This window comes from Gymnoscopelus microlampas, assembly GCF_963454915.1.
Source record: "Gymnoscopelus microlampas genome assembly, chromosome: 22".
Classification (NCBI taxonomy): domain Eukaryota; kingdom Metazoa; phylum Chordata; class Actinopteri; order Myctophiformes; family Myctophidae; genus Gymnoscopelus; species Gymnoscopelus microlampas.
In genome coordinates this window covers 40,289,882-40,315,435 of record NC_139959.1, presented here as the reverse complement: position 1 = coordinate 40,315,435, position 25,554 = coordinate 40,289,882, and the positions used below count along the sequence as shown (strand labels likewise).

The following is a 25,554-nucleotide window of genomic DNA, read 5'->3' as shown; positions in this document are numbered from 1 at the left end:
AACCCCCAAGAAAAAGCAAGTGGTTTATAACCATCGCCATCTTCACAAAACACCAATTACGTCATTTTGTCACCTAAAAAAAGTTGTTTAAACCATTCAAACCGGGAAAGCATCTGTGTCATTTTAAGTCATATACATCAGTGGTTCTCAACCAGTGGTCCGGGGACCACCAGTGGTCCTTGGAGGGGTACCAGGGGGTCCCCAGCGACATTAGTTAACATAGCATCACAGTCATTTTAACCACTTAGCTTTGGGCTATTCAAAGATAGCAGATATACAAGCTCATACCGCGGCACCGAGTGCCGCGCTATGAGCTTGTATATCTGCTATCTTTGAAAAATCGAGAAAAATGTGTGCATAGCCTTGAATATACATATGTTTTAAAGCGAACATTATTAACTCAAATCTTTGCTTCTGGGGGGTCCCTGGCACAACATCTTCAGATGGGGGTCCGCGGCCAAATGTATATCAATTTAGGGGTCCCTGGCATGAAAAGGGTTGAAAACCTCTGATATACATAGATACTCACCCTGCCTTCTGGGTTCTTGTCTGGATGGTACTTCTGGGCCAGTCTGAAGTAGGCCTTCCTGATCTTACTCTCCTCATGCCTGGAAACAAAAACATGTGTTTTGTCATAATGGTGGATCTCACTGACACAGGATCTGATACAGTGATCTCCTGTCATATTGAACATTTCATTGAATTTGTTTAAACTTTTTTTCAATCTTTTGAATTAAATTGTTTTAGTTTTTTTTATGCAATACATTTTTTTTAAATGGGGATATTTAGTACTCGCGACGCATAAAAATCGGTCCGCAACATGGGTCCTGACCCATTGTTTGGGAAACAGTGCACCCACAAAAAGCGTTTTCACTCGTGCCCACAGGAGGGCGTCACAACCGCCAACAGTTGTTAAAGAGTCGGTCGTATAAACTCTATTTCTGTCGGCAGCGTCCTTCAGTCCTGATGGGAACAGCAGCACACAACTCTGAAAACCACCTGTTCAAATCCATGCTATTCCATCAGGAGAGATCATTCAGAGCAGAGGTCTTCAACAGGGGGTCCGGGACCCCTAGGGGGTCCTCAGAGTTACTACAGGGGGTCCGCCAAATCTTTGTGTGATATGATTTTTTTTGTTTACATTAACCACTTGAAAGCTCGCATCCCTTTTCTGAGGGGAACATTAGCCAAAAATAGCAGATCTACAAGCTCACAACGCCTCGCGCTGCGAGGCGTTGTGAGCTTGTAGATCGGCTATTTTGGCAAAAAAGGTGTAGGTGTAGAGGGAAAAAAGAGCAGACCAAGTACAAAAAAAAAGTTTAATCTGAAACACAATTGTATACAATATAGAGGGGGTCCCTGCTTCATGACTCTCTCAGTTAGGGGGTCCTTGGTCTGAAAACGTTGAAGACCCCTGATTCAGAGTATTACTACCAAAGGAGAGAGAGAGATAGAGAGACACTCACTGTCCTTGTCCTTTGGGCAGGCTGAGGACCTCGTAGGCGTCGTCCACAGACATGGAGGGGGGCTTCTTCTCCACCTCTCTCTTCCAGGCCTCCAGGGTGTCTTTCAGAAGCTTCACCTGTGGTTGGTTACAAAGGAAGGGGCAGAGCGTTAGACCAACCCTTACTATTGTTCATTTCATAAGGAATATAATACTCCTTATGAAATGAACCATACTTACATTTATCTGTCTGTAAAAATACTTCTGAAAAGTACCAGAGATAGAGATACAACTACTGTTGAGCTGCCCTTGAGCAAGGCACAGAATACCCAACTAGCTCCAACGTAACAGCTTAAGAGTGGCAAACTGCAAAAAGCTAGACTTGTATGAATGGATAAAAACACCCACCCACCCACCCACCCACCCACACACACACACACACACACACACACACACACACACACACACACACACACACACACACACACACACACACACACACACACACACACACACACACACACACACACACACACACACACACACACACACACACACACACACACACAATCTGGGGGTGCAACAGTTAATCAAACTACTCAATTTAATCAGAAAAATAAATAAATTGATAATCAGTAAGTTAATAATACTCTATTCATGATCTATCCTTATTTAGGGCATGTTATTATAGGTGAAAGGTTTACCAAAATAAACATTTGAAGATTCCACTGTTGTGAAGCAAAGTATATATTTTTTTGCCTGTTTACTGTCTATTACACTTTTTTTTGCTGTTTTATTATGATGTACAGAACTTTGGTCAATCCTGGTTGTTTTTAAATGTACTTTATAAATACATTTTGACTTGACTAACACAACCCACAAAACCATCCTAAACGCAGGTGTAATACGTACGCCGTCTCTGATTGGCCAGCAGGGGAAGCGGGTGGTGTCACACAGGTGTCTGAGGTAGTAGATGTTACAGAACAGCTCGTTGTCCAGCTGGGGGAAGCTGACCACGGGGATGGGACAGTACTGGTACAGAGCCCGAGTGTTGCTCTGCAGTCTGGGGCTGAAGTCCGCCAGGTGGGCGGCCATCTTCTCTATCATCATACGCCTGGGGGGGAGGGAGGAAAGAACAACATAAACCATTGGTTCTCAAAGTGGGGTCCGGGGACCCCCAGGGGTACTTGTGGGGGTTCCAGGGGGTCCCCAGCTAAATGTCTTATTATAGCATCACAATACCATTTTAACCCTTTATACTTTGGCTATTCAAAAATAGCAGATATACAAGCTCATAGTGCGGCACCGAGTGCCGCACAATGAGCTTGTAGATCTGCTATTTTTGAAAAATCTTGAACATTTTTGCAAAAACATATATTTTAAAGCCAGCATTTGTAATTCAAATCTTTGCTTCTGGGGGTCCCTGGAACAAAATATTTGAGATGGGGGTCCACGGCCAAATACATATCATTTAGGGCGTCCTTGGCATGAAAAGGTTTGAGAACCACTGACATAAACTACCAATCAGAATTCCTACATGTCAGATTCTTATCAGGAATTATGTCACAATCACAAAGTGCTACCTCTTTGCCTGCCTTTTTTTTGGTATTATACACAGTGGTGTAAAGTAACAAAGTACATTTAGTAATTTATTCATAAAACATACATTAACCACCACTTTACCACTTTTATGATTAGGCTATTAGCTATCTACAAGCTCACAACGCGTCGCGACGCGTTGTGAGCTTGTAGATTTGCTATTTTCAAAAACTAAAATGTTTGAAAAATGTTTTCATTGGTGACGATAATCCACGTAATTTTTTCCGCGTGCCGCGCAATGACCTTGTAGATCTGCTATTTTTGAAAAATCTTGAAAATGTGTGCATAGCTTTGAATATATATCTTTTAAAGCGAACATTCTTAACTCAAATCTTTGCTTCTGGGGGGGTCCCTGGCACAAAACATTTTCAGATGGGGGTCTGTGGCCAAATGTATATCAATTTAGGGGTCCTTGGCATGAAAAGGGTTGAAAACCACTGGATGAAACAATAAGACATGTCCTAACCCAGTGTTTATCAACCTTTTTTGTTACAAGGCACACCTGGCTTAGCCAAAAGATCCCAGGGCACACCTAGATATACGATGTGTGTGTGTGTGTGTGCGTGTGTGTGTGTGTGTGTGTGTGTGTGTGTGTGTGTGTGTGTGTGTGTGTGTGTGTATATATATATATATATATATATATATCACAGAGTTTTTCTCTCCGTGGAAGAGTAATTAAACACTACAAACAACTACACGGATTTGACACAAACACACTGGAGTGATTTAGAAGCACTTTATAAGAAAACTAACACTTATGTATTGTTTTATTGTTGGACATTCATCATGGCATGTTATAACATGGGCTTTTGGGACAGGACAGTCCCTCTTAGCAGGTACGACGTTCAGGTCCGCGTATCGACCCGTTCCGACCCACTTAGTAATACTGAGTGCCAAAGCATGTTGGCCTACCCTGTGCCCTTTTTATACAGTACCAGGTAGGACAACATATTTGCATTCCTATGGGTGACGGTCGCTACACTGAATGGACTCGGCCATGGCATGTGTGAAACGGATGATGGCCGTATCGATTGACGGACCATCGGCGCTTTTGTTCTCGAGGGGCTGGGTTCACACTTTCTTCAAACTTCGCGGTACACCTGAGCAGTACCCGCGGTACAAAAGTGTACCTTCTACCAGGGTTGATAACAGTGTTGATTTTGTCAGCAAATTTTGATTTAGTTTTAGTCATAGTCTTTTGAATAAAATCCATTTAGTTTTAGTCATATTTTAGTCATCTGAAATATTTTAGTTTTTGTCTAGTTTTAGTCGACTAAATATCATAAAATTGTTAGTAGTCGACTAAATGTACAGTTGATTTAGTCGACTAAAATGTATGTTGGCGGTGCCTTGATGGCGTCGTAATGGCCGATTTTACACTGGTTTGCATGCTGAAAATAGCCGATCTACAAGCTCACAACGCGTCGCAGCGCGACGCGTTGTGAGCTTGTAGATCTGCTATTTTCAGAGAGCAACACCGGAGTACAACCAAATATAAAATTACTTCCCTCACTAGCATTTTAGTCTAGTTTTTATGTGTTGACGAAATTGTCAACACATTTAGTCTTAGTTTTAGTCATCAAAGCTTAGTTCTATTTAGTTTTCGTTTAGTTTTCGTCAGTGAAAAAAGGTAGTCGACGAGCATTTTTCGTCACTAGAGTTTCGGGGGGCTATGCCCCCCTCAACCCCAGCCGCGCACGGGGCCCAGCGTGGCCGCGTGTATATTGGGGGACCCAAATCGCCGGTTTTAGTCGACGAAATCAACACTGGTTGATAAACACTGTCCTAACCTCATCTCACTGCTCCAGATGGCCTCGGGCGTGTCGAACTCTCCCAGGAAGATCTCGGAGAAGCGCTCGGCCTCGTAGTTCTCCAGGTAACACACCATGGCCTCAGGCAGCACGGGGCCCAGGACGCTACGCTGTACGATGTCCTGACCTTTAGCCTGCAGAGGAAGAAGAACAACCGGCTATAGAGCTTCATGGGACCCTGGGTGAATTGAATACGCAGGACCGCAATGGAAACAAGCCCTCACTGGCTGTTTGTGTTATACTTTAACCCATTAAGACCTGGAACTGTGTCGTTTTTAGATTTGAGCTAAAAAAAAGCATTATTTTACACTTTGGGCTATTCAAAAATAGCAGATATACAAGCTCGTAGCGCGGCACCGAGTGCCGCGCTACGAGCTTGTAGATCTGCTATTTTTAAAAAAAATGTGAAAATGTGTGCAAATCTTTGAATATATATATTTTTAAAGCGAACATTTGTAACTCAAATCGTTGCTTCTGGGGGGTCCCTGGAACAAAATATTTTGATGGGGGTCCGCGGCCAAATACATATAATTTTGGGGGTCCTTCACATGAAAAAGATGGAGCACCACTGATATAGAAACAAACGTTTTTCAGAAAACTGTTGAGATTTAGGAGACATGTAGAATCGGCTTCAGGTCTCAATGGGCTAAAGCCTTATTGTATAACTGTACATCTGTAATATTTAATAAGTATTCACTCAATCAATCAATCAATCCATTAATAAGTAGGGCTGTCACGATTACAGGCCTATTAACACGTGTATAAAGTATAATAAAGTGCACTTTTACCTCCTCTGATCTGAAGGCCTGCTTGAGATGAGTATACTTTAAAAACCTGAGGAGAGACAGGAGACAGGATGTATAAGAGCCAGAAACACACCAAAACATGTAGTGTGTGTGTGTGTGTGTGTGTGTGTGTGTGTGTGTGTGTGTGTGTGTGTGTGTGTGTGTGTGTGTGTGTGTGTAAAGCAAAGCAAAGCAAAGTTTGTTGTTTACCCAGGGTGTCGGACTAAGTACGAAGCTTGTTTCCAGCCGGACCCTGCATGGAAGCCTTGCTCAAGGGCTATTCAGCGGTGATTCATGATTGATGTGATGAATTGGGGAATCGAACTAGGGACCTTCCGGTATCAAGGCCGCCCCTCTAACCACTAGGCCACCGCTGCCACTGTGTGTGTGTGTGTGTGTGTGTGTGTGTGTGTGTGTGTGTGTATCCTCAACGTGCTACAGGCAGCACATTGGAGCCTCTGTCTGTCTGTCTGTCTGTCTGTCTGTCTGTCTGTCTGTCTGTCTGTCTGTCTGTCTGTCTGTCTGTGTGTGTGTGTGTGTGTGTGTGTGTGTGTGTGTGTGTGTCTGTGTCTGCGTCTGCGTGTGTGTGTGTGTGTGTGTGCGCACGTGCACACGTGTGTGTGTGTGTGTGTGTGTGTGTCCTCACCGGGCCACAGGCAGCACATTGGAGCCGGTGTACATCATGATGAAGAAGAAGACTCCGGTGAGGTAGAGTCTCTGCAGGTTGGGGTTGTCCTGCATCACCATGTACATGATGTTAGCCACCTTCTCCACCAGGATGGGGTCGAAGGTCAGCAGCAGCTGGACAACACAAACACAGTGTTACATAAACGGGCCAGAAACCTCAAGCAGATCTACAAATGTTTAGCTTCCTACGGCCCCCTACTGGATCACACTACAGTGTTTCACACGAAAGCATCAAAAGCAGCAGATCTCCAAGCTCAAAACGGGTCGATTTGCGCCACGTTTCGAGCTTGTAGATCTGCTGCTTTTGATACTTTAGAATCCTGAAAAGTAGCGGTTTTGGACGATAAATAAATGTACTGTAATGAAAATATCTTGGGAAAAAAAGGTAATTTTTGAATATCTTTGAAACATTTTTAACAACACATTATATTGTATGGGGGGGGGGGGGGTGGCACAAAATATTTTCAGATGGGGGGGGTCTACGGACAAATACATATTCATCTGGGGGTCCTTGCCATGAAAATGTTTAATGGGTTAAAGGCGTATACAATAATAACTAGAAAATGTGCTCCTCGGAGCACAAGTCTCCGCCAGCAGACCTGTGCTATTTTCATATGCAACCTTTCCTCTAACGGGTGCAAATCCTGCAGTTCTCGGGGTATGGCATCCAGTAATAAGTTGTTAGCCCAAGCCTGTGTAGGGAGTTTCCCCATTTTAATGGAGCGATGACATGTGTGGCAGATCCAAGTGTTGTTTTGCTTGATTGCAGTTGGGTCTTTGTCCAGGAGACTTACAGTATCTATTGTTGCTGTGTACTTTGCAGGTTTTAACTTTACCACTGTTTCTCTGTAGAGCATTCGTTCACAGGAGAAACAGACATAATTGGGTCCACTTTCTGACATCTTCTTTGAGAATGCGGCACCAGCTTCATCAGCTTGAACGTCTTCTTGTTCTTTAGGTGATCTGTAGCATCTCTTCTTATTGGTGTAATCTGCTCGTTGATGTTGTCTTTCATCTATTGAATACTGTGACCAGTGCCTTCTTTTCCTTTCGATGTTCTTTACAGACTCTTGTACTTTTTCTTCCAGAGAATGTAGCAATCTTTGCTGTGTCATGTTGTCAGCATTTGTGGCTCGTCTTCGTTTTTTGTCATTTAGGGATTCAAGTGCTCTTTGTCTCTGTTTCGTAGCTTTTGCCTTCTGCTGTCGGCGTTGCGCCTTTGCTTCTTCATGAGGTTTCAGACGATGTTTTCCTGCTTCTTCAGTTTGCGTAATGAGAGTTAGTTGCATTGTGTGATCACAGCTGTGATCTCTGTTTGTACTGGAAAGTACTGTTCCTGATTGATCCTGTCTAAGCTATTGATTACCTCACTTCGAAAAACATGAATGGTTTTTCGAAGTGACAAACATGTTCAATCAGCCAAGCTAACATGTCCAATGTTAGCTTGGCTGATGGCACTGATGTCACTTTGAAACATGTAAACCATTGGTTCTCAAAGTGGGGTCCGGGGACCCCCAGGGGTCCTTGAGGGAGTTCCAGGGGGTCCCCAGCTAAATGATAGATTAGGCACCAAATGGACCCTTATGGGTCTGTAACTCTGAGAGTGTGCAAATGGAACCAAATGGACCCTAACGGGTCCATTTGGTTCCATTTGTACACTCTCAGAGTTAAATTGACGTAGATTTTACAATATAAATCGCGGTCCAAGTGATAGAAATGCCATTAAATGGGGGTCTGTAGCCCTAATGCATGTCAAACTGGGGGGTCCTTGAAATTAAAATGGTTGAGAATCACTGCTAGAGCCGTAAAAAATCTTATCTTATGGGGGTCCCTGGCATATATTTTGAAATGGGGGTCCGCGGGCTAATAAGTGTCAATTTGGGGGTCCTTGACATGAAAAAGTTTGAGAACCACTGATGTAAACAATGTTTCAAAGTGACACACCTATTTATAGGGCTCTATTTCGTCATGCGTCTCGCTAGCCAATCAAAGCACACCCTTTCAACATATTGTCACGTGTCACGTGATGCTTGACCAATGTTAGCTTGGCTAGGGGGGGGGGGGGGGGGGGGACGGCACACAGCGGGACAGGAACGAAAACATACTCTCCACCATGCGTTCGGCCTGGTGGAGACAATAACACAATGAGGGGGGGGTCTCACCTGGACGATGTGAGGAAGACAGGTGTTGTCACTGATCAGCCTCTTGATCTTAGGTAGAGGACGGATTATAGCATTGTCCTGATCCCTGGATAACAGAAACACATTATGATCATATATACTGTAGTGTACGCAATATATACACTGTGTGTGTGTGTGTGTGTGTGTGTGTGTGTGTGTGTGTGTGTGTGTGTGTGTGTGTGTGTGTGTGTGTGTGTGTGTGTGTGTGTGTGTGTGTGTGCGCGTGCGTGTGTGTGTGGGCGGGGGGGGGGGGGGTTATTAGGACTCATACGATTTCCCTGGGACTCATTCAAAATGACCACCAGTGAGTCCCAGGACTCACTACATTGAAAACGTAGCAACGTCACTGAATATGAGGCGTCTGTACCAGTGGCGTTCCCAGGAATTATGTTTAGGGCAGGCGAGATTTTTTTTTTTAATCTCTTCTTCAGCGGTGGTCTCTTCATGTTGTAGTTTAGTAATGAATGGCTCAAGCTGCTCTCAGAACCCCTTTTATGCCAGGTGAGTACAGGTGATGGCCCGCAACCTTGGCACCCCATGCCCATGGCATGAAGACATTTGCATCACTATAGGCGAGGGTCGCTCTGCTGAATGGATAGTGTATTGGCTGTCTGGCGGGCTAATGGCCCGACGGCCAGTTTTCTGTTTGGATTATTTTTCACTGCCTGTTTCTCAGTCAGTCTTTTACTTTATTCAGTCTTTTACTTTATTTTCTAGGGGAGGCGAGATTTTAGTTGGGCAGGCGGCCGCCTGCCTTGCCTCTATGGTGGGTACGCCACTGGTCTGTACCTGCTGGGATAGTACTATAGTGCAGGGGTCTTCAACAGGGGCTACTATAGGGGGTCCGCCAAATCTTTGTGCGATAGGATTTCGTTTTTTTTACATTAACCACTTGAACCCTAGAATTCCTTTTTCTGAGGGGAACATTAGCCAAAAATAGCAGATCTACAAGCTCTCAACGCCTCGCGGCGTTGAGAGCTTGTAGATCTGCTATTTTTGGCAAAGAGGCTATAGGTGTAGAGGGAAATAGCAGACTAAGTAAAAAAAAAAACGTTAATCTGAAACACAATTTTATACAATATAGAGTAGGGGGTCCCTGCTTCATCTCTCTAGACCCCTGCTCTAGTGTGTACCTGCTGGGATAGTAGGAGCACATGGTGATCAGCATGTTGAGGATGAGGGTTGCCAGGTCTGACTCGTTCATCACCGCCTGCCCGCTGGCCAGGAGACACCACTTCAGCTGAGGGATGGCCTGCAGGGGGCGCCAGCCGTCCATGCCCTGGGCCCAGCACCGCGTCTTGGCCGTCAGCACGCCCGTGCTCCAGAACTCCTGCATCTGGAAAAGGAACAAACCAAAGCTTTGTTCATAATCAGACATAATCAGTACAAAACTTCCACCACACCTTGGATTTAAAGTCTAAAAGCTTGGCGCCGATGGCCTAGAGCAGGGGTGATGCAACTTTGATGATGTAGAGGGCCACTATATTTCCACACTCACTCCAGAGGAACACATTGCGTATACTGTCTATGTCCACGGTTCTCAAAGTGGGGTCTGGGGGTCCGCGACGCATAGCCAGGGGGTCTGCGAAATATTTCACAGATTAAACAAAAAAAAAATTGATTAAAAATATTTTTTGATTACAAATATTTTTTTTGGGGGGGGGGGGGGCGGCTAGTGAAAGTTGCGTAATTTCTTACTGTAATGGTGTGTGTTATGAAATGTGAGTTTACAATAATCACAGTAATCCTTAATCATATTCCATCATATTCAAAGGCTTTTGCAGAGAAATGAGACAGACTCCAGTCACTTTCAAATTAGAGCACTGCAGAGTGCAGGTGTGTGCGTCTGTTTCCAGCTGACGCTCATTGACGCTCGTTAATGTTATAGGCATCAGAGGCAATTATGCTTTTGCACTGTCAAATAGGCCAACATCTAATCTAAGATTAGTGGTACTTATTCAAATGACCACCACTCACTTCATTGAAAACCTAACAACATCACTGTATACATATTAGATGTATTAGATATTTATTAGATATTACATTGATGCTATTTTTATTTGATTAGATATGTGATGTTACCTGACAATTAGTTGACTTTTGGTGAAAAGATAATATCCTTTCAGCAAAAGTCAACTAATTGTCATGCGGTACCATTTTACGGTACCGCATATGACGGCATCGGTTGATATCGGAAATTAAGAGTTGGACAATATCGGAATATCGGATATTGGCAAAAAAGTCAATATCGAATATCCCTAACAATAAGTATATTATTTTTAATTTGAAGCACCTACTAAAAGTCACCTTTAGACTGGTCATATTACATGTCTGTTTTTATTAGGACTATAGAAGTGTTAATTTTCTGAAGTCTGAACCATTAAGATCAGTTACTTGAAATGTGTGCTGTCAGGTTTTGCACAAAAGCCATTTTAATGAAATTACTATTGGCACATGATTCATAGTGGTTTCTGTTTATGCCTATAATGGGTCTGAAAGATTTTGATTGAAACGTTGTTTAATACAAATAGTTCTAATGCCATCTAAATGTACACATGTAAGTATAATATATGCTTATCGGTGCTGCGAGGATGAGGGGGTACCTGGAGAAATTTCTCCCCTCCAAGGGGTACCTGGGTCAAAAAAGTTTGAGAACCCCTGGTCTATGTCACACACAAGTAGCAAAAATAGCAGATCTAAAAGCTCAAAACGTGTCGCAGTGGGGCGCGTTTTAAGCTTGTAGATTTTTTTGCTATTTTTGAATTGGAAAAAAATAGCAAAACAAAAACACAAACGCGTCGCACTTTTGAGCTTGCAGATCGGCTATTTTTGCTACTTTTGTGTGACATAGAATGGAGAAGTACGAAATTCATTCACGAAAAAAGTTAAAGTGTCTGCCTGACACTATATATGCAATGTGTCCCTCTGGAGTGAGTGTGGAAATATAGTGGCCCTCTACATCATTAAAGTTGCATCACCCCAAAGATAAGTAAACTAAACCAGGGACACTCATATTAGGTCAAAACAAAAAAAGCTAAAACGAAATGGAAGACATATACATACCTCCTCAAAACTGAAGGGACCTCTCCTCTCTTTGTCGGCGTTGCCAAAGTACCACTCCTTCTCGCTCTCTCTCTTCATGTCGGGCGAGGCCTCCAGAACGTTGCTCTGTGGAGAGATGCAACACAAGCAGCAACACGTTCATCATCCAGGCTCAATCACACAACACACTGACAGCTTAGAAGGCAGATCTGTGGATCCTTTTAACCCATTGATACCTGAAGCCGATTCTACATGTCTCCTAAATCCCAACAGTTTTCTGAAAAACGTATGTTTCTATATCAGTGGTGCTCAATCTTTTTCATGTCAAGGACCCCCAAAATGATATGTATTTGGCCGCGGACCCCCATCAAAATATTTTGTTCCAGGGACCCCCCAGAAGCAAAGATTTGAGTTAAAAATGTTCGCTTTAAAAATATATATGTTCAAAGATTTGCACACATTTTCACGATTTTTCAAAAATAGCAGATCTACAAGCTCGTAGCGCGGCACTCGGTGCCGCGCTATGAGCTTGTAGATCTGCTATTTTTGAATAGCCAAAAGTGTAAAATAATGCTTTTTAGATCAAATCTAAAAATGACACAGTTCCAGGTCTTAATGGGTTAAAATTCATGGAGCAGATGCAGACCTAGAGAGACCCGTCTTTTAGAACCTGTTGTTCTGAGGAACACCACTTGATTTGCAGTGGTGTAAAAGTAACTAAGCACATTTACTCAAGTACTGTACTTAAGTATAATTTTGAGGTATTTGATGCCCGGGTGTTTTGTGAATCAAGTGACGGGGGGATTCCCTTGCATTCCTGTCCGGTCCGGTGAGCAGCGAAATAAAGCCGTCTTGCACACTTTATTTTGGGGAGATGTGGTTCATTTGTATGTCGACCCTGAAGGGATTTATGTATTTATGACCGGCAACCCGTCAATTATCCCGCTTATTACACGGCTACTCACTTACTTACTCTTTGATTAGACAGCGGTCTGTTATAGAGCCCATCGGCCATTATTCAGAAATAACACACTGCTGAATTCAGCGCTTGACCAATCAGAATCAAGCATTCAAGCCATGTAATATCAGAATGTAGCGTAGTGGTTTGAGTTCTCAAATTCTGCCCGAACCCTAACCGACGTTTTCGGGCCAAGCCGGCCCCAAAATCTATGCTAATTAGTCGGGCCCGGCCAAGCCTGGGGTTTCGTGAAGACCTTCCTAGCCCGCGTTATTAAAGAAAAACGGGGCCTGGGCCGTGGCGTCGCGGTCCAGGCACCCTCGGTTGAAATCCCTTAACTGACAGCGTGTCGCGGGTTCGCGTCCCGTTCCCGACGACCTTTGCTGCGTGTCTTCCCCCATCTCTCTCCCCGTTTCCTGTCAGCCTACTTTCACTGTCCCTCTCCAAATAAAGCTATAAAAAGCCCCCAAAAAAAATCTTAAAAGAAAAAAAAAAAAAAAGAAAAACGGGCGGAAATGGCCAAAACTCAAACGAAAAGGGGCGAAAGTGGTCGTTTTCACAGTGACACCTTTTTGGGTTTTCGGGCCTAAAAGTATGGTAATTGTTCGGGCCGGGCCTCAGGCCGGCCCAGTAGGGCCCAGTTAGGGCCGGGACTTAATTTTCATGCCTGTTGAGAACTCTAGTAGTGGTACAGTGTGTTTTACCTGTAGCGGTACGGTGGCTCTACTGGTGTGCAGGTGGGCCATGGTCAGGAGGTCCACCAGGATACGAACCCCGTTGGAGTCCATCACCTCCCTCACATTTTTCTGCACAAGAAGAAGATATCAACCGTGAACAACAACAAAAACCAAGAAGTAAAGCGCTGCATGTCGGAGCAGAAACCTCTTATCTCCATTATTCTAACTTCTTGAGTTTTGTGTAAATTAACACCCTACTTGATCATACAACAGCTTCACAGAAAACCATCAAAAGTAGCAGGTCTACTACTGTAGTAGATCTGCTACTTTTTATATTTTCAATTTTGAATCCTGAAAACTTAAAGGGATTGTAGGGAACATTAAGCCTAAATTTAAAAAATATTCATACAGTATATATATATTTTGCATTTTCTCCCCTCTATCAGCCACTACATAATGATGCTGGGGTGTTTTCCTTCATTGAAACACAGTCCTCTGTCTGAAATCCGTATTTTCCCTTCTGTTTATGTTCATGTTGTTTATGTCCGGTACGTAAATTAACGCACGCATGTGCGTGTCCGTGTGCGTCCGTGCCCGTATCAACTTTTTACTTTCGGTTTTAAAACGCTCTCAAACTTCTTTTTTGAGGCACAGAATTTACTTTTAAAAAATCGTTTGGATAGAATTTAGTTGTTTAACTTCATATATGTGGTCAATTTATCATGAAAGAGCCTATTTAAAAATATAAATTCAGAGAACCGTAGGGTCGGGCAGTTCCGCGAATTGTATCCGCATAAGGCAACCTATTTTGGGCATGACTCATTTAAAAAGTCCCCCCTGCGTCATCCCCTGGTGGTCGGGGAAAAGAACTGCTGGAGGGGCGGTGTTTGACAACAGTTTTTTTCTTTGATTATGTCTGAACTCCCTACAATCCCTTTAAAGTAACAGTTTCGACCCGACAGAGGTGATGGGATAAATTGGCTATGTGCTAAAATGTGCTTGTGATGAAGAGAAACATAAACTGTACAGCAATGAGCAGCTACAGAAATTAGAGGGAGAAGTATATAAATATGGATTATTTTAAGCGCCGTTAGCTCACCTTGTTGAGAATGAGTTTGTTCAGGAACAGGATGAGTCTGTCTCGTTCCAGCCTGTCTGTACACTGGAAACACAAGAGGAGATGTTCGTTGGGGTTATTTCTCAACATGACGTCACAGCGTGTCACAGCCCCCCCTCCCCCCCCCCCCCCTTTTCACCGGGGTCAAACCGGTTCCGTTCTTTTTTTTCCCGCCTAATTTTGAACCAATTCATTTTCAGTTTCCTCAGTTCAGAACTGGAACCAAAAATTACTTTTGACGGGTAACTTTTTGAACCAAAGTGGGCGTGTCACTATTCTACAGGCTGGGAGATGCGGATGTGATATAAACAATGGCAAGCGAAAAATCTTAAATAAATAAAAAGAAAAGAAAGGGGAAATTGTGACCCGTGAAATGGACACTTTCACCGGTCATAATCAACACGGTGCCGGCCTGGCCTGGAATCGAACCTGAGGCAACTGGGTACTCTTGCTCCCCAGCCATTAAGACCTGGAACGCATGTGTCACTTTTTGATTTGAGCTAAAAAAGCATTGTTTTACACTTTTGGCTATTCAAAAATAGCAGATCTACAAGCTCATAGTGCGGCACCGAGTGCCGCGCTATGAGAATGCGCTATGAGAATTATGAAAATGTGTGCAAATCTTTGAATATATATTGTTTTAAAGCGAACATTTTTAACTCAAATCTTTGCTTCTGGGGGGGTCCCTGGAACAACATATTTTGAGATGGGGGTCGGCGGCCAAATAAATATAATTTTGGGGATCCTTGACATGAAAAAGTTTGAGCACCACTGATAGAAACATTCGTTTTTTCAGAATACTGAAAAAAAAACTGCTGGGACATTTGTAGAATCGGCTTCAGGTCTTAACACATCCACCGCCAAGGTCTAATCTCAAAATGCACTTACCACTGCCAAGCTTTTTTTGTCCTTTTTTGTTTTTTTGATTCCGCCATAGCCCCCGCTAAATCCGTTTAAAATCCGCGTTCATTTGGTTCGACACAAACACGGGATCCGACATTACAAAACGCCGAAGACCGCGACGCGATCCGACCCTCCATTTTGGAGAACGAGGGCAAAACGTTACAGTGGGGGATGCGGAGAGCAAAACAACAAGCCGAGATAACCGCATCCAAAGTTGATCGCTAGACAGGAAACGGAGGCGGGACAAAAAACGGAAACAGTATTATTTCGTTTCCGGCCCCCCCCCCCCCCGAAACCGGAAGTGCAAAAAAAATCCGGAATCTGCACCTGTTCGATTTAACATGGGAAAACACCCGCCCCGTAGGACTACGGGTACGGCGGTTAACGGTTGGATTTAACGGCCCGTAGGACTACGGTCTTGGCGGTCAATGTGTTAAAGGGTTAAAACTGGAAGCGCAAGCCGGTTCGCAGACGGTTCCGTGAAAAGCAGCCGGTTCCGTGAAAAGCACCAAGGTTCCAAGAATCTACAACGGAGGTGCTTTTGGTGTTAAAAAGGGGCCACAGAGAGAAACGGGGGCCCCTGGTCCAAACCCACTGGTACTACTACTACTCACGCGGTCCAGCATGCCCACGATGTACTTGGTGTCGGTGAAGGGCCCGATCTCCTCGCAGCACTTTCCGTAGACGATGGCGAGGGCCTGCAGGCACAGGCACTTCATGGTGACTTTGGGCGTGAGCAGAAAGCGGTGGTAGAGCTCGTTGAAGAACTCGTACCTTAGAGAGACGGGGGGGAAAAAACACAAAATGGGGGAAAACATTGGGCCAAGAGATCAAAGGACAAACGATGCGCCGCTAATCTGGTTGATACCGCACAGTGGTGGAAAAAGTACTCAAATGTTTTACTTAAGTAAAAGTATCAATACTGCATTGTAGAAATACAAGTAAAATTCCAGAATTCAAAATTTACTTGAGTAAAAGTACAAAAGTATTGGCATCAAAATGTACTTAAAGTACCAAAAGTAAAAGTACTAAAATATTTGAAAATAGCCGATCTACAAGCTCACAACGCGTCGCGATGCGACGCGTTGTGAGCTTGTAGATCGGCTATTTTCAAACAGCCTAAGTATAAAATAGGGCTAAAGTGATTAAAGTATGTTTCATAATATAATAATAATAATTTATATATGAAAAGTAACTAGAAGCTAAAGTTCTCAAATAATTGTAGTGGAGTAAAAGTACAATATTTGTCTCTGAGATGTAGTGGAGTAGAAGTAAAAGTATTGGAAATAATCAAGTAAAGTACAAATACCTCAAAATGTTACTGAAGTACAGTACTTAAGTAAATGTACTTAGTTACTTTCCACCTCTGATACTGCACTAAGTAGAGCCTGTCAACAACTATTACATAATGGCAATTATTTGAAATAATCACAATAATGTTTTGCATGATCCTCATAATCGTTTCTACGTTGAGAAAGGTTCACACATTTTGAAACATTTTCAAAAATAGTGTAAATAGCAGATCTACAAGCTCACAAAGCATTGTGATGCGACGCGTTGTGAGCGTGTAGATTGTCTATTTACGCTATTTTGTATTTTTTTAATATGGCATATTTTGGCCGTGATTATTTTGATTATTGGTATCGGTCATTGTCATTTCTTTGTGTATTTACGTTTACTAAAAGCCCCACAATTTAACCCATTAAGAACTGGAACGCATCTGTGGCACTTTAAATTTCTTTGGCTATTCAAAAATAGCAGATATACAAGCTCATAGCGCGGCACCGAGTGCCGCGCTATGAGCTTGTATATCTGCTATTTTTGAATAATCGTGAAAAAAAGTAAAAGTATCAATACTGCATTGTAGAAATACAAGTAAAATTCCAGAATTCAAAATTTACTTGAGTAAAAGTACAAAAGTATTGGCATCAAAATGTACTTAAAGTACCAAAAGTAAAAGTACTAAAATATTTGAAAATAGCCGATCTACAAGCTCACAACGCGTCGCGATGCGACGCGTTGTGAGCTTGTAGATCGGCTATTTTCAAACAGCCTAAGTATAAAATAGGGCTAAAGTGATTAAAGTATGTTTCATAATATAATAATAATAATTTATATATGAAAAGTAACTAGAAGCTAAAGTTCTCAAATAATTGTAGTGGAGTAAAAGTACAATATTTGTCTCTGAGATGTAGTGGAGTAGAAGTAAAAGTATTGGAAATAATCAAGTAAAGTACAAATACCTCAAAATGTTACTTAAGTACAGTACTTAAGTAAATGTACTTAGTTACTTTCCACCTCTGATACTGCACTAAGTAGAGCCTGTCAACAACTATTACGTAATGGCAATTATTTGACATAATCACAATAATGTTTTGCATGATCCTCATAATCGTTTCCACGTTGAGAAAGGTTCATACATTTTGAAACCTTTTCAAAAATAGTGTAAATCGCAGATCTACAAGCTCACAAAGCATTGTGATGCGACGCGTTGTGAGCGTGTAGATTGTCTATTTACGCTATTTTGTATTTTTTTTAATATGGCATATTTTGGCCGTGATTATTTTGATTATTGGTATCGGTCATTGTCATTTCTTTGTGTATTTACGTTTACTAAAAGCCCCACAATTTATTCGTTAATTGCAATTATTTGTATGACAATCAATGGTCCAGTAAACTGTCATAATGGTGACAGCTCTAGCGCTAAGAGCTGTTTGGTCTTACGATCTCTTGATGGCGCTGGACTCATCGCTTTCGTCCTCCTCCAGCAGCAGACGCAGGTAATAATCCCCGATCTTTATCTCTTCTGAGAGGCATTCGTACCGGACCTGCAGAGACCAACATGACCACAACATTATTAACCCATTAAGACCGGACCTGCAGAGACCAACATGACCACAACATTATTAACCCATTAAGACCGGACCTGCAGAGACCAACATGACCACAACATTATGACACTTTCACCCTGGTATACAAGACAAAAATGATCCGTTCATAATCTATCCACTATTTTGGGCATGCCATTACAGGCTAAAATGTTCGAATTGTTTTAAGAAATAGAGTAAATAGCCGATCTACAAGCTCACAACGCGTCGCATCGCGACATATTGAGAGCTTGCGTATCCACTATTTTCACTATTTTTGAACGACACCATTGTGCGACAAAGTAAAAATCAAGCTTCAATGGAACAGTAGAATGTGATCCGATTACTGTTGATTTTGACAGCAAATTTCCACTTAGTTTTAGTAATACAATATTTTCATCATCTATAATGTTCTAGTTTTTGTCTAGTTTTAGTCAACAAAATATCATAAGATTATAGTCGACTAAATCTACAGTTGATTTAGTCGACTAAAATGTATTGTGGCGGTGCCTTGATGGCGTCGTAATGGCTGATTTTACACTTGGTTGCATGCTGAAAATAGCCGATCTACAAGCTCACCGCGCGACGCGTTGTGAGCTTGTAGATCTGCTATTTTCAGAGCGCAACACCCGAGCGCAACCAAACATAAAATGACTTGTCTTTTAGTTCTACTGGATCTCTTCTCCACTAGTCCCTCACTAACATTTTAGTCTAGTTTTTATTTGTTGACGAAATTGTCAATATATTTAGTCTTAGTTTTAGTCATCATAGCTTCGTTTTTATTTAGTTTTTATTTAGTTATGTGTCGACGAACATTTTTCATCATAGTTTTAGTCAACGAAATCAACACTGGATCCGATTGGATCAAGGCTAGCGGTGAACCCCTGACCTCGAACTCCTGGTGGTTCCAGGAGATGACGGAGGCGCTGCCCAGCTCCCGGTCCACGCTGAAGGAGCGCATCTCGCCCTCCAGGGCATCTCGAAGCTCCTCCCGGGTCTTCAGGTTCCAGATGAGGTTGGAGCGGGCGTGGTCCATCTGGAATCTGGACCGGCAGAGAAGGATGTGACTTAGTACAGTGGTTTCTACAACTACACGGGCGACGGACCTATAGATCTATAAGCTCACAAACGTGTGTTGTGAGCTTGTAGATCGCGTATTTTCAAATATCCTAGGTATAAAATAGGGCTAAAGTTGTGTTTTATAATATAATAATTTATATCTGCAAAGTAACTCAAGTTTTCAAATAATTGTAGTGGAGTAAAAGTACAATATTTGCCTCTGAGATGTAGTGTAGTAGAAGTAAAAGTATAGACAATTGGAAAAACTCCGGTAAAGTAAAATTACCTCAAAAATGTAATTAAGTACAGTACTTGAGTAAATGTACTTTACAACACTGGTCATACGTGTACCTGTAGTAGAAGAGCTCCCAGTTGGACTCGATCTTGATCCTCTGTCTTCTCTTCCTCAGGATCACAGGCTTTTGGTTGGGGTTCTGGAATTCAACCACAACATGCATGCAGACAGATCATTAATTAATGCACATTCTGCATAATGATGTCAACAGGGCCTTATTAAATAGATTCATTGTGTTTAACACATTCAATGCGGGAATGCATCTGTGTCATTTCTTTGACTATGCAAAAAATAGCAGATCTACAAGCTTGTAGTGCGGCACCGAGTGCCGCACTACGAGCTTGTAGATTGGATTGTTTTGAAAAATCTTTGAATATAAATGTTTTTTAAAGCAAACCTTTTTAACTCAAATCTTTGCTTCTGTGGAATTCTACATAATGTCTTCTAAATCCAAAAAAAATAAATAATGCTATATCAATGGTTCTCAAAGGACCACCCAAAATGTTGTCAAAATATTTTGTTCCAGGGACCCCCAGAAGCAAAAATGTGTACAGAGCCCTGGAGTGGCCGGGAAAAAATAATAATAATTGAATTAAATTTGTTTTTCGATCAACGGCCACACCAGGGCTCCGTAGATTTGAGTTAAACATGTACATTCAAAGATTTGCATATATTTTCACAAAAAATAAATCTAAAAAATAACAGATCTACAAGCTCATAGCCTGGCACGGAGTGCTGCACTATGAGCTTGTAGATCTGCTATAGTTGAAAAGCCAAAGAAATCTTAAAATGAGACACATGCGTTCCGGGATTGAATTTGGCTCATAAATGTCCATTCTGCATAATAATAGACACAGGGCCTTATTATAAATGATTCATTGTGATTAACACAACATGTTAATGATATGACCAACACTTAACACAGAACATGAGCACCAGACATCATAGGGTACACCAGATAGCATGATGTGATTTGTATTACTGTAAACAAAGCATTTTTGTTAAGACCTGAGGCAGCGTCAAAAAAAAATCAAAATCCTAACAATTTTTCGGAAAAAAATATAAAAAAATATTTTTCATGATTTTTCAAAAATAGCAGATCTACAAGCTCATAGCGCGGCACTCAGTGCCGCGCTATGAGCTTGTATATCTGCTATTTTTGAATAGCCAAAGACATCTAAAGTGACACAGATGCGTTCCAGGTATCAATGGGTTAAATCAATGGCATCCATAAGCACAATGTTAGAATCCAGGGACAGACACAACAACACCAGAAACATAACATCATGTGGTTATTACACCAACATAAAAACATATATAAAAAGTAAAAGAGCCTCACAAAACATAAATGCCAAGAGGGGGGTTCATACATACAGTATGGGTGCATTCTTTAATCCTCACCACTGATTTGATGCTAGATGTGTACTTTAATCACCAAGTGTCATTAACCTATTATAGTTAGTAGTTCACCCTAAAAATTACTTGTTTCCTATGTATTAGTCACCTCATAGAGACTTGAATTCACGGATTTGTTTTTGTTTTTGTCTCATTCCTAGGTAGGGGTGTGCCGATACTCTCATTTCATGAAACTCACGACATCGGTACAATACGATATATACGATTTTTTATTATGAAAATATATGGGGGGGAAAAAAAGCTTATGAAAATATATGTGGGGGGGGAGCAAATGCAAACAAATACTTCTGTTTTTGCATTATTATTATTGCAAAAAAATAAAAATAATTCAAAACAATATTTTTCCCCCCAAAACGATACATATCGTCACGAAAACGTATCGCGATATATCGCGGGACGATATATCGGCACGCCCCTATTCCTAAGCCAATAATTTGATGACCAGCGGACCGGTAGGGAGCGGTTCCGGTAGGAGACACAAAGGTTTGTCTTTGTGTCTCCTACCGGAACCGCTGCCGCTCATCAAATTATTGTCTTAGGAATGAGACAAAAACTAAAACATATCCATGAATTCAAGTCTCTATGGGGTGACTAATACATAGGAAATGAATTATAGGGGTGAATTAATACAATAACATAATGAAAAAGCCATGCGTACAATGAAATGCTTTTTCTGCTTCATAATTACCGAGTCATGTACTACTGTATGTTATCTTCACATCTGAAGCTGATTAGAGAACGCACCCTGTGTGTGTGTGTGTGTGTGTGTGTGTGTGTGTGTGTGTGTGTGTGTGTGTGTGTGTGTGTGTGTGTGTGTGTGTGTGTGTGCGTGCGTGTGTGTGTGTTAGAGTGTGAAGGGGGGGGCGGGGTCAGTAACAGACCAGATGGATCCCATTGGTCCGTAGACTACTTACCAGGTTATTTCTGTCCTGCTGCATTGATTGACAGCAGAGAAAACCACACAAAAGACAAGAAGAGGAGGGCGGGACAAAGACAACACAGAGAGATTATTGTTCCTTGGATCAAAGAGCGACGGATCGCAATAAAAAGAGTCACTCAAAAAACTGATGCAAAAAAAATATATATATACAAAAAAAACACACAATTATACTAATAAACGCAAACTAAAAAAATTGACAAATAACAATGTCATATTTCTTGGCATCAAAACACATCATTATCATTATAATTATTTTGGTAAGACTTTCCCACCTCCCAGCACAGACTAATAATTCAGTAAGTATCTCTATGGTTTAAAGGGCAGCAAATATCAACATGTTTGCCTTTGATTAGTATAATTAATGTAAGTTACCAGTGGTGGAAAGTAACTAAGTACATTTACTTAAGTACTCTACTTGAGTACAATTTTGAGGTATTTGTACTTTACTTGAGTATTTCCAATTTCCAGTACTTTTACTTCTATACTCCACTACATCTCAGAGGCAAATATTGTACTTTTACTCCACTACAATTACTTGAAAACTTTAGTTACTAGTTACTTTTCAGATATAAATTATTACATTATAAAACATACATTAACCATTTTAGCCTTATTGTATACCTAGGCTATTTGAAAATAGCAGATCTACAAGCTCACAACGCGTCGCTATGCGACGCGTTGTGAGCTTGTAGATCTGCTATTTTCAAATATTTAGTACTTTTACTTTTGGTACTTTAAGTACATTTTGATGCCAATACTTTTGTACTTTTACTCAAGTACATTTTTAATTACAGACTTTTACTTGTAATGGAGTACTTCTACATTGCAGTATTGGTACTTTTACTCAAGTAAAGGAATTGATTACTTTTTCCACCACTGTAAGTTACATATTTTCAAAATGATCATCATTTATTGATGGAGGAAGAACAGCCATTTTGGAGCAAAGTCAAATCACAGAAGTGGTCAGAAGTGGAGAGGAAGAAAAGAGAAGCTTGTTGAGGACATGAAATTAGATCTCGTTGCTGTCGGGCAGAAACCTCTCATCTCTCTTTTAATGTTTTGTGTTTTTTTACCCCCGCAAATTAGCCCATTACACATCTCTGTAATTTTAGATTTATTTGGCTATTCAAAAATAGCAGATCTACAAGCTCATGGCGTGGCACCGAGTGCCACGCTATGAGCTTGTAGATCTGCTATTTATTTATTTTAAATCGTGAACATTTGTGCAAATATTTGAATATATGTCCCTGGGGACGACCAGAAGCAAAGATTTGAGTTACAAATGTTTGCTTAAAAAAAAAAATACATATTAAAAGATTTGCACTTATTTTCACGATTTTTCAAAAATAGCAGATCTACAAGCTCAGCACGGTGCCCACCGGACGGTTTTGTCAACGGGGGGGGGGGGCGAGAAAAAAAGGACGCTCTGCTTCTAAATTCCGCCGATTTTCGCCGTTTTTTTTTCTCACGCTGTTAGATAAAGCCCCCAAGGTTGGTGCCCTGTGCTGCTGCGCTGATTTTATCCGCCAGATTGGGACGTTCACGGCATATTTTGCACCATTACGGTGCGTTCATCATCGGTGACGAGTGCCTCTAACAGCCGCTGCTGGCTGCGTGCACGCAGCGAGGCAATGCGAGGCGATGCGAGGCGACGCGAGTCACATCTCTACCCCTGTGCCTAATGGCTGTACATGGGGCCGACGGGTGCTTTAGAGTGATTGTGTGAGTGTGGCTTCAGGAAGTAAATTCCTAGCCTCGATCTCCAGGCTTTTATTTTTTAGTTTTGCTAAAAAATAAAAGCTTGGAAATTCCTGTCCCAGCTGTTGGTGCGCAAAAGCGCCTCGCGTCGCCTGATGTGGTGCGCATTTTTTATTTTGGGTGCGCATGCGCACCTGCGCACCAGTTATGTGCACCCCTGATAATGAGGCTTCCACCCGACAGAGATGATCTGCTTCATTTGGAGAGTGGATTTGATTTCAGTGTTGAAGGAAAAGCCAGAAAGCATGAAGCCTTCTGTTGAGTGACCTGGTCCTCAAAAATAACAACTTTATCTGAAATATAATGTCAGAGCTCAAAAACAATGCGTAGCATAAAATACATGAATCTTGCAATAGTCAACAGCAGAGGGGTGGGGGATTGTGGGGGGTGGGGGGGGTCTTTAAGCATGGAAGCTGTTGAGTGCGGTCGGTCACTGCTAGCCATGCTGAGGAACTGCAAAGGTTCAAGTGATCGGAGTTTATATTATCAAAGTGTGCTTCAGGATGCTGCAGTACCGCCCAGCACCAGCAGGAGGAGGAGGAGCAAGAGACACGTTTTATCAGTGGTGGAAAGTACAATTTTGAGGTATTTGTAATTTACCGGAGAATTTCCAATTGTCAATACTTTTACTTCTACTCCACTACATCTCAGAGGCAAATATTATAATTTTACTCCACTACAATTATTTGAAAACTTTAGTTAATAGTTACTTTGTAGATTTCGATTATTATTACAAAACATACATTAACCACTTCAGCCCTATATACATTTCGGCCATTTGAAAATAGCCGAATAGCAGATCTACAAGCTCACAAGCTTGTAGATTTGCTATTTTCAAAAGATTTGTATACATTTGAAAACTTGTGAAATGGGACATTCTGCATAACGACTACTTTTACTTTTAACTTTTTGATACCAATACTTTTGTACTTTTACTCAAGTGTATTTTGAATTCCAGACTTTTACTTGTAACGGAGTACTTCTACATTGCAGTATTGATACTTTTACTTAAGCACAACATTCGAGTACTTTTTCCACCACTGGTTATATCAAGTGTGCTTCTAGGATGCTGCAGTACCGCCTAGCGCCAGCAGGAGGAGCAAGAGACACATGGTATACAGTCAGAGCAGCAGCAGCAGTGACAGCTTGCTGGTGGATAAGAAGTTAATTAGTTCCTGAGCTGTAAGCGACCCGCCGGTAGAGTCACAACGTATCCTCACCTCTTTCTGGGCAATGCCCATCTTATCTCTCCAGTGCATGAGCACCACGTCTGCCTTCTCCTTGGCAAACTTCTCCACCTCTTTGGCTGCTTTGCCCGCCATCCGCTGCCACTCGGGCACCTTGTTGCGGCCCAGCTGGTCCTGTTGCACACAGAGAGGAAAACAAGACAAGACGTTAGAAAATACAAAACTCCGAGTAGAGAGAAAAAAACGCGCTACGAGCTTGTAGATCTGCTATCTTTGAGAAATCAAGAACATTTGTGCAAATCTTTGAATATATATATTTTTAAAGCGACCATTTGTTACTCAAATATTTGCTTCTGGGGGGTCCCCAGAACAACATATTTTGAGATGGGGATCCGCGGCCAAATATATATAATTTTGGGGGTCCTTGACATGACATGAAGTGTGAGCACCACTGACATAGCAACATAGGTTTTTTCAAATTTGGGTTGGGATTTAGAAGACATTTAGAAGTCGGCCTCAGGTCTTAATGGGTTAACTTATTACTTTAAAATCCTGTATCTCGGCTCCTGTGTAGTTTTTTTTTTACTATGTATTTTTTGGTGAAACATGCTATTTACAACTGGCTGCAATTATGGAACAGATTACCGCGATCGGATATTTTTTTTCTTTTTTCGATTCTACGAGACTCCTGTGTGTGTAATGAGGGGATCACCGTGAGGACGGTGATCATGGAAAATATTCTGTGACTAGTTGAAAAGGTAAAAAAAAACACTGGCACTGGCTGTACCCTGTTTTAACCCATTGAGACCTGCAGCCGATTCTACATGTC

At 41.8% G+C, this 25,554-nt stretch overlaps 1 protein-coding gene across 2 annotated transcripts in view; it reads right to left on the bottom strand.

Moving 5' to 3' along the window:
• Positions 1-25,554, bottom strand: part of dnajc13 (DnaJ heat shock protein family (Hsp40) member C13) — a 113,004-nt gene that overhangs the window by 26,155 nt on the left and 61,295 nt on the right. For both annotated transcript variants that reach the window (XM_084048647.1, XM_084048648.1), the window contains exons 21-37: positions 24,759-24,899; positions 21,755-21,772; positions 19,481-19,563; positions 18,960-19,113; positions 17,928-18,031; positions 15,818-15,977; positions 14,283-14,345; positions 13,211-13,312; positions 11,570-11,674; positions 9,640-9,842; positions 8,489-8,573; positions 6,286-6,440; positions 5,643-5,688; positions 4,834-4,988; positions 2,357-2,558; positions 1,467-1,582; positions 530-608 (exon numbers count right to left, since the gene is read on the bottom strand). In XM_084048647.1, the coding sequence (XP_083904773.1) occupies positions 530-608; positions 1,467-1,582; positions 2,357-2,558; positions 4,834-4,988; positions 5,643-5,688; positions 6,286-6,440; positions 8,489-8,573; positions 9,640-9,842; positions 11,570-11,674; positions 13,211-13,312; positions 14,283-14,345; positions 15,818-15,977; positions 17,928-18,031; positions 18,960-19,113; positions 19,481-19,563; positions 21,755-21,772; positions 24,759-24,899 (1,971 nt within the window). The remainder of the gene's footprint in view (positions 1-529; positions 609-1,466; positions 1,583-2,356; positions 2,559-4,833; positions 4,989-5,642; positions 5,689-6,285; positions 6,441-8,488; positions 8,574-9,639; positions 9,843-11,569; positions 11,675-13,210; positions 13,313-14,282; positions 14,346-15,817; positions 15,978-17,927; positions 18,032-18,959; positions 19,114-19,480; positions 19,564-21,754; positions 21,773-24,758; positions 24,900-25,554) is intronic.